The sequence below is a fragment of the Catharus ustulatus genome, chromosome 1, assembly GCF_009819885.2.
Source record: "Catharus ustulatus isolate bCatUst1 chromosome 1, bCatUst1.pri.v2, whole genome shotgun sequence".
Taxonomy (NCBI): Eukaryota; Metazoa; Chordata; class Aves; order Passeriformes; family Turdidae; genus Catharus; species Catharus ustulatus.
The window spans coordinates 3765379-3779745 of record NC_046221.1 but is presented as its reverse complement, the minus strand read 5'-3'; the positions used below and the strand labels follow the sequence as shown (position 1 = coordinate 3779745).

Here is a 14367-nt window from a genome sequence, read left to right as displayed (position 1 = left end):
ACTCTTGAGTTCCTAGCTGAAAATACTGTATTTTACCCCCCAGGATGGCTGATACATGGGTACTGCAAGGCTGCAGACTTTTTTTAACAACAACAACAACAACAAAAGTCTTCTTCTAGTGACTCCGTAACTAAAATTGGCTACAAAACATTTTGATCCCAAATCCCCTGTCATTAAACAGTGGGATAAAAGACTTCAGGACATCTAACAAGGTTACAGAAGAGAGATGAGGTGAGAGTAGTTTTAAGGTTTCATAGCCATTTTTTTGAGTCTGGAAACACACCCATGATGGGCATTTTATTTCTCTCCAATAACGATGAAAAGCCAGAATTTCAGGGGTCTCTGTCATTCACAGCAGGACTGTGCTTTCAAAAATGCAGCCTTTAGAAATCAAGCCAGAAAAACCTCTGGGGAACAAGTAAGTCATGTGAATGTGATCAACAGAAGTGGTCAAGACACTAAAATACATGAGATAAAACACAAGTGAAAATGTTAATGGAGCCTCTGGGCCAGCCACTTATAAAAGTGCACAATTCTGTAATTACCAGGACAGGTCTTGCCCGTAAAACAAGAACAAGACTCACACCAACAATTTCCTAGCAAAGCTCATGTTTTATATGCAGGCTGGAGACACATCTCCAGAACTCTGAACAATAATTAATCAGAAGGAAAAGCAGCAAAGGTTAGATCTCCATAAAAAAATGAGGTTTTAACCTATGAAAATTAGCTCTTTTAAAAATTGAATCATCCCTTTAAACCCTTTCAAAAGAGGGGAAATGCAAACCAGAAGAGCTATTAATTCACTTCTTCACCCTTCCCTCAGCACACAAAAGATTATTTCTCTGTGTTCAAGATGAGACAACCATGAACTGCAAGCATTTTTTCTCCCAGTGTGGAGCAAGCCCTGCTAAAGGTCCAGGTGAGATCCATGTGCTCCATCCCCCGTGCCCATCCAACATCAGCCCCGTTGCTAAGCCACCAAGCCTCTCCAAAGCTTTCTCCCCAGGCAGCTGCTTGTAGGGCCAAGGAAAAGGTGGTGCACACTCCTGAGAACAAGCAGCAACCAAGTCTCCATCAGGGCAAGGTTAGCAGTGATTATGTGCCTGTTTTCAGCTGCACAGTCCCCGGAGAAGATGAGGAGGATGCTTTTTGTGATATCCAAAACACTCCTGTGAAGTGGCTATTTCAGTCAAAGAGCTTCCCTACACTGAGAGACAGAGGAGGGGATTTGCAGGCAGGGAGAGCAGCTACAGAGACCTTTTGTTCCTGCTGATCACAGAAGCAGTTTGATCTCAGTCCCCAGGTGTGGGATCAGTTCAGCACAACAACGCCCAGGGATGAATTCAGCTGCCTGAACACGGGCGTTGGATCATTTGTCACTGAGCATCTGCAACACCTGTGTGGCCTGGGAGATAAAACACAAACCTACAGCCAGGCTGGGCCCTCTGAAACAGGAACAAAATCCCCCTGGGCATATCAAACAGCACTCTCACTTCTGCAGGGGCTGCTGAGCTGAGCTCTTCATTTAGGCTGAGCTCAGTAACCCCCTAGGCTTCATTCCTTCTGCCAATTAGAGCTCCACTGACGTGTATTAGAGCTTAAATACTTCAATTAGCTGTTGCTATTACTTGGAAATACCTAGATTTGTGGGTTTCAATCTGAAAGAGCTCCTCAATGCCTCCAGCTCCTGCCTGCAGCCCAGAGCAAAGCGAGCAGCCAGGTGTCAGCACTGAACACCTCCCTGCCACAGCAGGGGTTTGAGACTCATCAGTTGAGGCCACAAAAGTCAACACTTTTTGTCCATCAGATGAACATTTAACCCAGGATTTTCCCCTTGCACAGGGAAATCTGTAGGGGAAGTGTTAATGTAGGCACACTTTAGCCTGTACCATGCTCTGAGTACATGCTTGAACAGCTGCTTTTTAGCAAGCAGCAAAACCAGACTCATTACAGTCCATTTGCTGAATTAATCAAGCTTCAGGATATCCTAATAAGTGAATTAATCTGTTTCCTAAAACAAGGCTAAAAGCTTCACACTGTCAAAGCATAAACACATCTAGAGGGCAGCAATGATATTGTCATTTTTCGCTAAATATAGAACCTGAGCAGAGACAAGTGCACAGTCACACACTGCACCAACACAGACTGCTTTTTTTTTCCCTGCTTCCTTTAATTTTTTTCCCTCCCTTTGAGAATAATACATACAAATTGCAAGTTGGAAGTGGATGGCATAATTTTCAGATCCTTGGTCAAAGAGCATTTTGCCCATGTTCACAAATCACACTGCAGGGTAACCAGAGCGTGATCTGTCAACATGACTTTATTTCCCAAATAAAGAGGGAGAAAATAACCCCCCAACATATCACCAAAATAACAAAATGTCAGGGATAAAAAGTCCTCATAGACTGACAGACTTTGTTTTATGAGTGCAGCTGAAACTTATCTGAGTCACTCAGCAGTTCCCAGGAGACACAGAGAAACACAGACCCAGGCACAGAATCACCACGGGAATTTCTCACAGTTAGCATGGAAATATTTTACACAGTTTATTCTAGCGTGGCAAACAGGAGGGGAGATTTTTATGCACAAGTTCCTTTTCTTAAGTTTTTTTTATTGGGTTTTTTTTGGTTTTTTGTTTGATTTTTTTTGTCTCAAATGCTTTTTCATTGAATTTGCTGGCATTGGCATGGTTTGATAGCATCCCTCACCTGAGTTAGAGAGAACATCAAAGCTTGAGAGGATGGACACAAAGCAGGAGTGGTGCATCCTGATCTGTGGAGGAACCTACCTGTCTGTTTTTGCCTTGAATTCCATCCCCTACATGCACAGAGACTACACTGAGGTGCAGAAATATCCCCTTGAATACCAAAACGTGGCCATGGATCAGTGTCCTGTGCTTCTCTGAGTTTTTAATAATCTTTTAATACAGTTTGGGCACTTGCCAGTCTGGATTTGCCAGTGTCTACAATGCAAAAGCTTTCCTTGACAGGGAATGCTCCTGGGTTCATTCCCTCCAGCTGATGAGCTGCTTTTAGGAAATTGGTGGGAAATTGGAATCTTTGAAAGCCTGATTTCTAAAACTGAAAAAGAAATCACTGAAATGGATCCAAAATTTTTACAAGCTTTCAAATGAGAAATATACTCACAGACACAGAAAATATATTCACAGATGTACAAAATCAATGCAAAGAAAAGCTGCAGTTCCTAAAAAGTACATGAACATGGGATAGCTGATAGTATAATAAATGCTGAGTTACAACCTAGAGCTGGATAAGCTCTTAGAAGAAAGGCAGTGCAACGTGGTTTTTCTAAATTGGTCTGATTTCGCTCTCAAAAAGAAAAAAATCAGTGTAATATAACAAACCATCATTTCTCCCTCTGCCTCATCAAAATGCAAAACAAAATAGAACAAAACTACATGTCCTAGGCAGAAATCTGATGTTGATTTGAGCCATCTCCTATCAGACCTTCATTTTCAGCTGCATTATTATTCACCTCTGAGATTTGCAAGATCCATTTCCCATTCTTTAATCAGTTGCCTGTGCTCATTTTATCATCTGCATGGGGAACACAGCTGAGGTTTTCAGCACAATGAGCCTCATCACAAATGAGGCAGCCCACAAACCAACCTGGTGAAATCATGCAAGTGGTCAGGATGTGTCAGTATTTGGTTTTCCCAAATTCTGGACGTGTTCTGCATGCAGTAATGATATTTTTCAAATTCCAAAAGAGATTGCATCTGTGTATTCAGACCTTAACCTGCTGTCCTACTGTTTTCCCAAGCTTTAATCCCTTAACTATTATATCCCAAGGAGCTACTGATTCCATAAGTTAAGCAAATTTTGATATAATCCTTCCCTCTGCTTTCTGCACTGTAACTTGGAGGAACCACACACATGGAAGTGTCTACGTTAACTGGAGATAGTTACTCACATTTTATGTTGAAAGGAGAAAAATATCCATTTCCTCAGAAAAAAATGCTTCAGCATTTCAACAACATATTTCCATCAGTCTTTAATTTAATTAACATGCCATTGTTTTAAGAGCAGAGAACTCAAGAAAACTTGTTAGCACTGCAAAACAAGCATCAGCCACCACTGAGGAGGAGAGGAGCAGGGAAGAACTTTAAATCATGATGGGCTAGTGAAAGACTCAACAGAGTTTTTAAAAACCAAACTGGGGTATTTAATTTTTTTTTCCTTCCATACACAGGAAAAACATTTAAATTCTTTCCAGGGTGTTCTGCACTGCCCTTAATTCTCAGAAATTTTCTTCTGGTCTCAACTGACACTTGTCCAAGTCGTGAACCACCTGCTGTAATCAAAGCCAGCCTCACCCAGCCCATTGCAGGTGCCTCCTGTTTTATTGCTAAGACCCAGGTCTGAGACTGAGTCTGACCCAGGCTTTAGGATGATTTTGCAGTTCTCTGAGGCAACTTTTACTCTGCTTAAAGTCTGGGGAAGGAAGCTCATCCCTAAGAACAAATCTGGCAGGAACTCTGTTTCACAGAGCCAACGCACCAAACTTTTGAACAGTTATCTGACCATGATACCTAGAGCTGGGGAAAGAATAAATTCACTTTCTACAAGTTTAAAAATGAGATCTAAATTTTCAGAGTCACTCAGGGACTTAAGGAGAATGTTGGCTCCACAAAATGAACATTACCAGCACATGAGACCGCCAACACCCAAGCAAGAGCTCAGAGTGAAACATGGAATGAAATTATCCCTACAGTCAAAACCACACTGAAAAAATGAGTGACAAACAAGTAGGTGCACATATTTGGAAGTAATATGTTTAAAAACTCTGAATGAAAGATCCAAAGGGTATTGACAGATAAAGCAAGAGGAAATGAGTGCCTTGGTCCCACAGCCTGAATAATAAATTTGTAGTGAGTCATCATGATTGTTTACCTCGAAGAATAAAGAAAGCATCCAGGAGATTTTTAAGGAGCCCCCAGACTCTCTGGCTTTGAATATTATTTGCCTCCTAATTTCCTCTCCTGTCTCCCGTGCAGAGCTGATGCAGCTCCAGCCTCAGCAGCCGGTCCCTGATGAAGTTGCTAAAACAGATTCCAGCCCTCAGCCTTCTTTCTCTTTGTTAGATACAACTCCCAGAACAGTCTGCTGACCCTGCAGTCTGGAAAAGGGACTGTCCTTTCAAAATACAGTTCTTAGGTGTCAGGACTAAGTATTTCATAGCCTAAGCTTGTCTGATTACCCAGGTGGTTGGAACACTGCTTCAAACACACTGAGCTGTATGTAGCTACACATGCACAAAGACACAGAGCACAACAAACCCTGCTCAGGCTGCAGAGGATATTTTCTGCCCGGATCTCCCTAAATGTACTTCAGCAAAGAGGAAACACCGTCCACAAGTCTGCGCTTTTGAGAAATCTGCATCATTCCAGGCAAGAATTTTGAATATACAGGCTGGAATGTGGAGGAAATGTTGATTCCCAAGCAAACAATTTTTTTTCCTTTTATGATTTTTTTTCTCTTTAATGGAAATATATTTTGGGTGTCCCCAGGCGCCTTCTGAACACGAGATCTGCGGGAGAAGAAAGGAGTCTGTACTTACTCGTGGTGTTGTATTTGATCCCATTGAAGAACTCGGGGCAGGGTCTCTCCACCAGTTCCCCCGCAGAGGTTCTGGGCCAGCAGGTCCCGATCTGGTCCGTGGTGGCATTGCAGTACGGACCTGGGGTTAGAAAACCACACAGAAAGGAGAAAAGAAGCGGTTGAGAAAGCACAAAAGCCACACACTTTGCATCACAAAACAAACCGAATCTCGGCACTTCTAAAGCTCCTCCCGAGCTCTGTATACCAGGTAACAATTCCTACCATCAAAGCCCAGGAAAGGGATAGAGGAACTCTCTAAAAAAGTCTCGTGCAAACGATCCAGGAGGCTGCAGTTCACATCAAATTCTTCCAAGATGAACTGAGAGATGGTCACATCCATTATTCCCTCCGGGACTGCTGCACTGGATCAGGCTCCTTCACCCCTTTCTGGCTTGTTTTTGTGCTCCCCTCTCTTTTTTCCCTTTGTGGAGCCCAAGGAGCGCGGAGCTGCGGGCACCCCGCAGTCCGGTGTGCGCTGCTCGCAGCGCGCTGCCAACTTGGCTGCGAGTCTGCCTGTGCAGTGCAGCCCTGCGAGCTCTTCTTCCCTTTAAATCCAGCGGCTCGGGAGCCAATGGGATCGGGCTGAGCCTGGAATGGGGGGCTCACGTCTCCCCGGTGTCCCTGGGCTCGCAACTCCCAGATGCTGCCTCACTTTGTCGCTCCGCTGCGCTGCTGCATCTCCCTCCCTCCCTCTCCTGCTGCCTCTCCCTCCCCCTGACACACAGAGACGCGGCTTTATTGTTAGCGCCGGGGATGAGCGCTTTTGCAAAAATACTCGCTGCGAATCAAAGCCAGGGAGAACAGGAAAAGCCATCAGAGGAGTAGAACTCCTTGCTCTTTTTTTTTTTTTTTTTTTTTTTTTTTTTTTTTTTTTTGTGGAGCAAAGTGATTCCTGCCTTTTCTGCGCGGAACTGAGGATGAGCAGGGATGCTGGGGGGGAAGGAGGGACCCGGTCCAAGAGCTGCAGTGCTGGATGCTGTGCAGCCTTGAGAAAGAAGAGAAATAATAAAAGAAAGGATGATCTGATAGAAGAGAGGTGTTGAAATAAAGGAATCTGGAGTTATCACAGAGGTCGGGGGTGGTTAAAGGTCATCTCATTCCAATACCCAGCCATGGGCAGGGACACCTCCCAACAGACCAGGTTGCTTCAAGCCCGGTCCAGCCAGGTCTGGAATAAAGAAATCTGGAATAATGACTCTGAAAAGGCAGAGTGGGGAGAGTAGGGAAGGGTTGGGAACCCAGCCTGGGAGAAGGCACCGAGGGAACACAACTTTCAGCCACACACAGATGGGATGGGGTGGATGTGGAGCAGGGCAAGGCATGGAGAGCTCTGAAGCAAAGGATGGATCATTCAGGGCACAAGGAAGAAAATAAACGTCCCTCTGACTTTCCACTGGCAGGAGAGAGCAAGGTTTTCAAAAAGAATGAGCACCCAGACTGAGCAGGAGCAAGAGGAGGAGGCTCTAAAAAGAAAACCTTGATGTGGGGAGAGAGAGAAGAGCAAAGGGCTTGAAGAACTGAGGTCAGTGTGGGTCAGGATGAGAAGGGTCTGGTGGAGGGGAAGGAGGAGAAGTTTGGAAGGAGCTGCCCAGAAGGTTGGTTTTGTCTGAGAAGTCAAAGCTCAGCAGAGTGGGAGCTGGGTGAAGGTCTGCACCCTGGGACATGCTGGACCTGAGCAGCCTTTAGGAAATCCCTACTAAAAAGTGCTGCTGAGGAGGATCATTTATGATCACAGATTTAGAAGGATTTGGGGAAGCAGACAGAAAATTGACTTGTAAGGGAGTAGACCAAGATCAGTAGATACTGAAGAGGCAGAAAGGAATGCAGAAACAGAAGGCAAAGATTTAACAGAAAGAAATGGATCCCAAAATGAAATATTTACAGTCTGTTCACAGCTTTAGATCAGACAAGGTGCTTACACTGAGCTCAAAGCAAGACTTCCTGTAACATTTGTCTCCCACCCTGCAAAGGCCTGGACTTGCCTTTTATTCATATTTAAGATTGAAGGGTTTATTCTTTACTTTTGAAGGACCAAAAGAGCTGTGGCATCCAAAGAGAGGAAAAAGAAAAAATAACTGGGTTAGAACAACAAATTAACAACATGCACTGAGAGAACTAGCCAGGATGTTATTTTGCCATCTGGGAATCTGGAGATTTTTTAACATTTTCAGATTGCAATGGCAGAGAGGGGAGGAGTGCCACTGTGGTTTTGGGATAAGTATTTTTATTTGAAATATGTGAAAACCCACGAGAATAACAAGTGTACTAACTCTCTAGACACTGTGAGATTCTGAGGCAAGTAAATGCATCTGCTTCTCTCTCTGGAGCCTTGATCTCCTTACCAAGTGAATGTTCTCAAAACTCCAGCCCTTCTCAGAAATCTCAATTACAACAAATTAACCCTTGTCAACACCAACAGATATTTGTCCCATGCACCTCTAACCCCAAAAAGAGGCGAGAAAATTTTTTTTTAGCATCAACCATGTAACACGACCACCACCAACCTACTGGCTGGCTTTGTGGAGAAAACCCTTTTACTTGAACTTTCAACAGTGAGAGATAAAAGGTGTTATAAACCCTCTTTTTTCCTTCCTGGCAGTGCAGCTGAGCACATAAAATTCCTTTTTGTTCCTCTCAGAGGTGGCTTTGAGACCTTCTCACAGGACAGTATCTGAAGGTGTCCAGTGGCCACTCCCACACAGGCAGGACTGAGCAGTCAGCAGGACACTGGTCCAGGATGTTGTAAGATTATTTTTTTTTTTCTGCTTCTACTGCCTCTCTGCAGGAGAAAAATAACACAGCCTGGCCAAAAGTCTTCATTTCTCACCTACTGTCTGCCCTTTCTATTTTTTCACACTGTTTGTTCAGCACACTGGAATCAAAATCCTGGTCGGAGGCTTTGGGCACTGGAGTTTCCTGAATTTTTTGAGGAATGCATCACTTAATAAATTACAAAAAAAAGAATGACAGTTTCAAAGAAAAGTAACTACTCTTAAATTTGGTAAATGTTTCACGTTCCTAAATGCTGCCCTGTGTTTTCCAGCATAAACTCTTGAAGGTTTTTCAAATGGCTCAAATATTACAGAGTCGAACACTAAGCTGGATTTCATTTCAATTCTGTTCTTTATAGTGGTTAACACCTGAAACAACAGCTCTGAATTAAACTAAACATTTTTTTCAGGATCAGAAGAATGATTTCTTCATTTAAGTGAGAAGAGCTAGAAAATCTTCAGTCTAAACTGATTTCCATCTTTTCAGTTCAAACTTTAGAAAATCAGAAGTGGTACATATTGTACAATCCTGCTGTGTTCCACAGATATAATAATAATAATAATGATAATAATAATAATAGTAATAATACCACTGCAAAAATAAATATAGAGGGGACAAATGTTGAGGATTAAGTCTGAATGAAGAAAATAATTTATTGTTCCTCAGTCCACAAATCAGCACCATTATTTCATAATTCCAGTTCTGCTGTAACCTCTGATGAAAAACCACTTCTGCAGCTATCCCTGGGTACAATTAACCACTTCATCCAAGCTTCCCTCTGACTGGATCTAGTGAAATGCTGACTCTGTCACTGGATCTAGTGAAATCCTGACTCTGTCACTGGACTCATTTGATGTGAAAATGTTGTTCTTTATGCAACAAGCAAATTCAATGATGTGAAAGATTGACAGAAATCCTGCAGCTGCTGACACTGCTGCTTCTCTGCCGGTACCATGGTGCTCATGACACAAATCAGACCTTGCCAGGCAGCAGACATCTGCCTTAGAAATTCCTCAGCATCCCAAGAAAGCTGGGCTTTGCTTCTTGGCAGGCAGAAAAACTTTGCCAGCTTCAAAGTGAGCTCGTTTCTGTGTGCTGCTATTCACTGCTTGGTTTGGGTGCATGTGCAAGGTCCTGACAGAGAACAGGACAGACAAATAAACCTGTCCACACACACAGAGCTCAGTAAGACCCTTTAAAGAGGACTTATTAAAAGGTCACCTGCAGTTCTTCTGGGAAAGGGATGAGCTCTGCTCATAAATGGGAATGGAAACCTCTGCATGTCAGCCCTCACAGCACTGTAACACAGCTGCTTTCTTAATCTACAACCCACTCCAAGCCACAGCTGATGGAATTAGCCAGAGCACAGCCTTTAGTTTGCCCCACTAACAGTGAGTAGCAAGGATGAGTTGTGATTATCCAGCAGCATCAAAACTCAGCTCTGGGCACACTCAGGCAGTCACTGTAATGTTTGGAGAGGGTGCAAGGAGCTCCAGAACCACCTGATTTCTCATCAGACTACACAAAATCAATCTACACAAAATCAAAATTCCTGTGTATTTCAAGACCCAGGATGATTATTGGGAGGAGGAGAAAAAAAAAAACAGAGGAACACAAGTTCTCTCCTCATGTCCCTTCTTCAGAGCAAGAAAAGCCACTGTATTCAGCCTCCCACTACAGTGACAGTTTTATCACTCATGTTCTCTGTCTGTCAATGTGAAGAGCTCCTGCTCTCCAGGCACAGCAGTCACCCTCTGCTCTGCATTATAATGCACAGCATTATCACTCTGGTGACACCAGTGTCCTCTGTCCCTCATTGCCATTTGGCTTTCAGGAATTTTACCCCATCAGTGTGGAGGTGTCACACCGAGTCACAGTCCCAGTGTTGGCTCTTCAGCTCTCTTCCTCCTAACCCAGGTGTAAATCCACATCCAAACTCTTCACCTAATGTCCAAACCGGTCTGTTAACTCAGCCATGGAGCTGTTACTTCTAAATATGAGGTTGGAGGGTTTCAAATGACACAATACATCTTTTTCTCATCTCCTTTTCCTCTCTGAAAAGTGTCCCCCAGTAATCCTGTGTTATTGCAATGATCTTCCAGCATCAAACTCAAGTTACTGGGATTATTCAGCTTGGTAAGGAATGCAAGACTTTGAGGAAGGTACAAATTTACCAAAGTGGCTTCTGGGCCACAAACCTCCTCAAGCTGCACTCCAAAACTCTGACTGCACTTCTCAAATGCAGTGACAACATGACCATGATCTGGTAGAATATTTATCTTCCCATTCCAGGGGTGTAAATGCAATTTTTAGAGTGCGAGCACATTCAGACCACAGAGAGCATGAAGAAAACCCCTTCTCAAACTGAGGGCTACACTTTTAATCAAAATCTGGTCCCTTCTGCATCTACTTGACACCTACACTGAAAGTTCAGGATTGAAAATGTGGAGAGGAAGATTAGACATACAAGGAAGATACATAGAGATCCTTGTTTCAGCTGATCAACTCATTTGTTAGAAACAGGAGACATCCTTTATTGCTAGAAATGAAGTATGACTCCACTGAGCAAAGATAAAATTAATAAATGCAGGTCTGTGGTGATGAATCTTTGCAGCTTCATTGATGCTAGAAAATATTTACTGGGGGTGTAAAAAGATGCAACAGCATAAATAATAAATGGCTTGTAGCCATTTATTATTTATGCTGTTGAATCAATATATTTTGATATAATATCAATATATTTCTTTTGGCACATTAATACACTTGTCATTCTCTACAGCTATAAAACCTGTGTGAGTGAATCATGCTACATGAAACAAATGATGAGACACTGCAGGGAGATTACAAGAGCACAAAACACACAAAAGAACCAACCTTGACACACTAATAAACTGCCAGAGTTATTTTTCTTGAAGTAAGTTGTTTTGGATGAATGTGCAGGACATCATCTACTGCATAAGAGCACAGCAACATTCCAGAATAACTCTGATTTTATACACGGTCAAATTCAGAGCCAGCACTTCACAGACACACAAGAACACAAAGGACCCCCTCTGATATATTTATCTATATTTATCTGGCAGTGGCCTGGCGCTCTGTTTACAGCATAAGCACAAAAAATAGCCAAGATAAAGGGGACTTCAATCCCATGTGTGATGAGGATGTGTGTCATTAGTGCCACTCTTTCTGTTATGTACAATGGGACCACTGCCAAACAGGATGTAAAGATTCAGGGGTCTTGTCCTGTTCTCTTCACAACTCATCAGCCATGAAATTCAGGCTTAATTCAGGATATGCCAAACTTTTGCTCTCCCTGTTTCCCATTCCTTTGTTGTGCTGCCTTTCAGTGCATGCTGGGAAGATCTGAGTAGTCTTCCCATGCATCATAAGCTGGGAGGATGTACAGAAATAAAAGACACCAAAATGTTCAGAAGTCAATCCCTCATTTCCTCTGGAAACTCACAGGCACTGCACGGTGCCTGATTCTGAAACCTCAGGTAGCTCAGAAAGAACAAAGAGAGAGAAATAACACATGATCATGCTGCTCACTATCCCAGCTCTAAAAATGACCCAATTCAGATGCCACCAACAAAACCAGCCTGCCCCAAATTGCCATGGTCTAATCAACAGGTCTCCCTAAGCCACTTTAACAGGAGTAAGAGAATGAATCCTCTGGGGTCTGAGCCCTGCCTTCAGGGCCTGGCACACATGGTAGCTACAATGTCGTGACTCCCAAATTTAAACCATCCAACTCATATTTGCTTTCTAGGTTTTTTTTTGTTTTGTTTTGTTTTTTTTTTGAGGAGCACCATCAGTCTGGCTTTGGGATCCTGGGTAAGTGACTTCTGTACTCCTTTGGGCCCAAACCAAGTGGAAAATCAAAACACTGCAGATTTGCCAGCTCTCAAGACTGCTCTGACTCTCTGCTTTCCATGAGTTATCAAAGCTTGCCATTTATCGGCAAGAAGGATTTAGACTGATTCCACTGCCCAAAAATGTGTGGCCTGCAAGATCTGAGGCACCCCAGCATATCTGGAATAGCCACATGAGGCTGGCAGAGAAACTCAGCACCTTGGGAAGATCCACCCCTTCTGAAGCATCAGCCACAGGGCAAACATTTTGTCCTCAGGCATCTCAACTGTCCTGGGACATCTGTGGGTATCAGACTGGGCAAAAACTGGGCCTGTCATAAAAGGGCACAATCCCATCAGCAGCAGGTCACAGGAGTCTTTCACTATCACTACTGAGGCTTTATGTAGTAGATTTTTCTTCCTTTTACATCATTCATGCATGTGGGAAACCTCCTAAAACACAAAGAGTAGCACAAGCAGTGGCCTTGTAGAGCAACTGAAGTTCTCCTGACAATTTTCTCCCCTTGACTGAACTGTTTATAATACATCTCAGAGAGGAAACAAATTTTGGACACATCTCTTATGGTGTCCCCAGTGCAAATGTTTCCAGAGATGCCAATCAGCTGAGGTGTGCAACCAACAGAAAAAAAAAAAGAACTTTTGCAATGAGATCCATCTGATGAGACTGATTTTGTTCTCTGAGTAGATCTTTGCTGTCTGTAAGAGGAACCAGCTTGGATTGATGTAAATGTCTGCATTAATCAGATTAATCCCATTCCAGATGCTCTGAACAAAGATCAAATTGTTTGCTGAGCTCTTCCCCACTGGCTCACCTCATCTTCCTGGAGTGTTTGGCAGCTGCAATCCCTTAACTTTGGGCCTATCATTTCATGGGAGAGAAAAAAAAATCAGAAATTAAACACATCAGGAATAAATATGAGAAGAAAAATGTCCTGTTAGGAGAGGACTATCACAATGCCCGCAGCATTGTGTTTAGAGATTTCATGTCTCAGATTTAATGGAATTATTTACAGGAGGAAATCAATACAGCACAAACACTGTATAATAGATTTGCATCTCTCTGCCAGCCACCACTCAGCAAACACCAGAGGAAATGCCTGGAAATGAAGTAGCAGGAATCATGAGCAGAATACTGACTTCAAGAATTGAGACAGAGGTTCTCAAACACATCATTTTCACCAGACAGTGAGGAGAATCCAGTCAAACCAGACACCAACTGGAACGATCAGGCATGAAAATGGATTATGATAATATTATTATGGCCATGATAACTGAGGAAAAATAATGTAATAATTGCCTGATCTGTGATCCTCGAACTGCTACTGCACACGTTTACAGCCCCAGAAGAACAGAGAGGGTGTCAGAACATTAATTCTGTGGCAATAGCTTGTGCCTGTGTCTGGAATCAGAGACCTCACACAATTCTGGACAACTCCTGGGATAAAAAAAATCCCTTTCCAGGTCTCCTTCGTAGCTTGGCTCACTAGCCCTTGCTGCTTTTACCACCAGGGCCAGCATTTCTGATTCTGCAGCTCAGAGTGCTCCAGGTCTTAGGCTGGTTTAGGGTATTTGAGAGGTTCGTACAGGCAGAAGGATTCATCTACCTAATTCCAGCCACCTAAAATTTGGGTGTCTAGACTAAATCAGGTTCTCTGACAGTCTCCAGGAAAATGGACACTTTCAGAGAAAGATGATTCATTTAATTTGGAGACAAATACCATCTTCAAATTATATTCCACTTAGCAGGATGTTATTCACCCCAAGATACATTTGTAGTTCAGAAAGAGCTCTCACCTGCCAGCACATCACATATCTGAGATGGCTATTTTACTTACATATCTGACAGAAATGGAAAACTAGAACTTTATGCTGCTTTGAAATGCACACATATTTGTTTAGATACTATGTTTTAATTTGAATTTTAATGATCTTGTATAAAACTTAGAGAATCCCTTTATTTTAAATCATTAAATACATTTTGAGCCACCTGTAAATCATCTGTGTCCATTTTATGGCTAAGAATTTTCACAGTAAGTATAAACCTTGGAAAACAGTTTAAAGCCTCAAAACCCAAGGTTTTTTTTCTGTTCTTATCAAGACTT

The 14367-nt window shown here is 42.8% G+C and overlaps 1 protein-coding gene across 2 annotated transcripts in view; it reads right to left on the bottom strand.

The window, feature by feature from the left end:
* CRHR2 (corticotropin releasing hormone receptor 2) overlaps positions 1 to 14367 on the bottom strand; it is a 134125-nt gene that overhangs the window by 86644 nt on the left and 33114 nt on the right. The window contains exons 1-2 of one of the 2 annotated variants that reach the window (XM_033068104.2): positions 5844 to 6361; positions 5581 to 5700 (exon numbers count right to left, since the gene is read on the bottom strand). In XM_033068104.2, coding sequence (XP_032923995.1) covers positions 5581 to 5700; positions 5844 to 5961 — 238 coding nt within the window. In that variant the 5' untranslated portion in view covers positions 5962 to 6361. Of the gene's footprint in view, positions 1 to 5580; positions 5701 to 5843; positions 6362 to 14367 lie in introns of those variants that run through there. The other variant, XM_033068099.1, reaches the window with a different exon arrangement.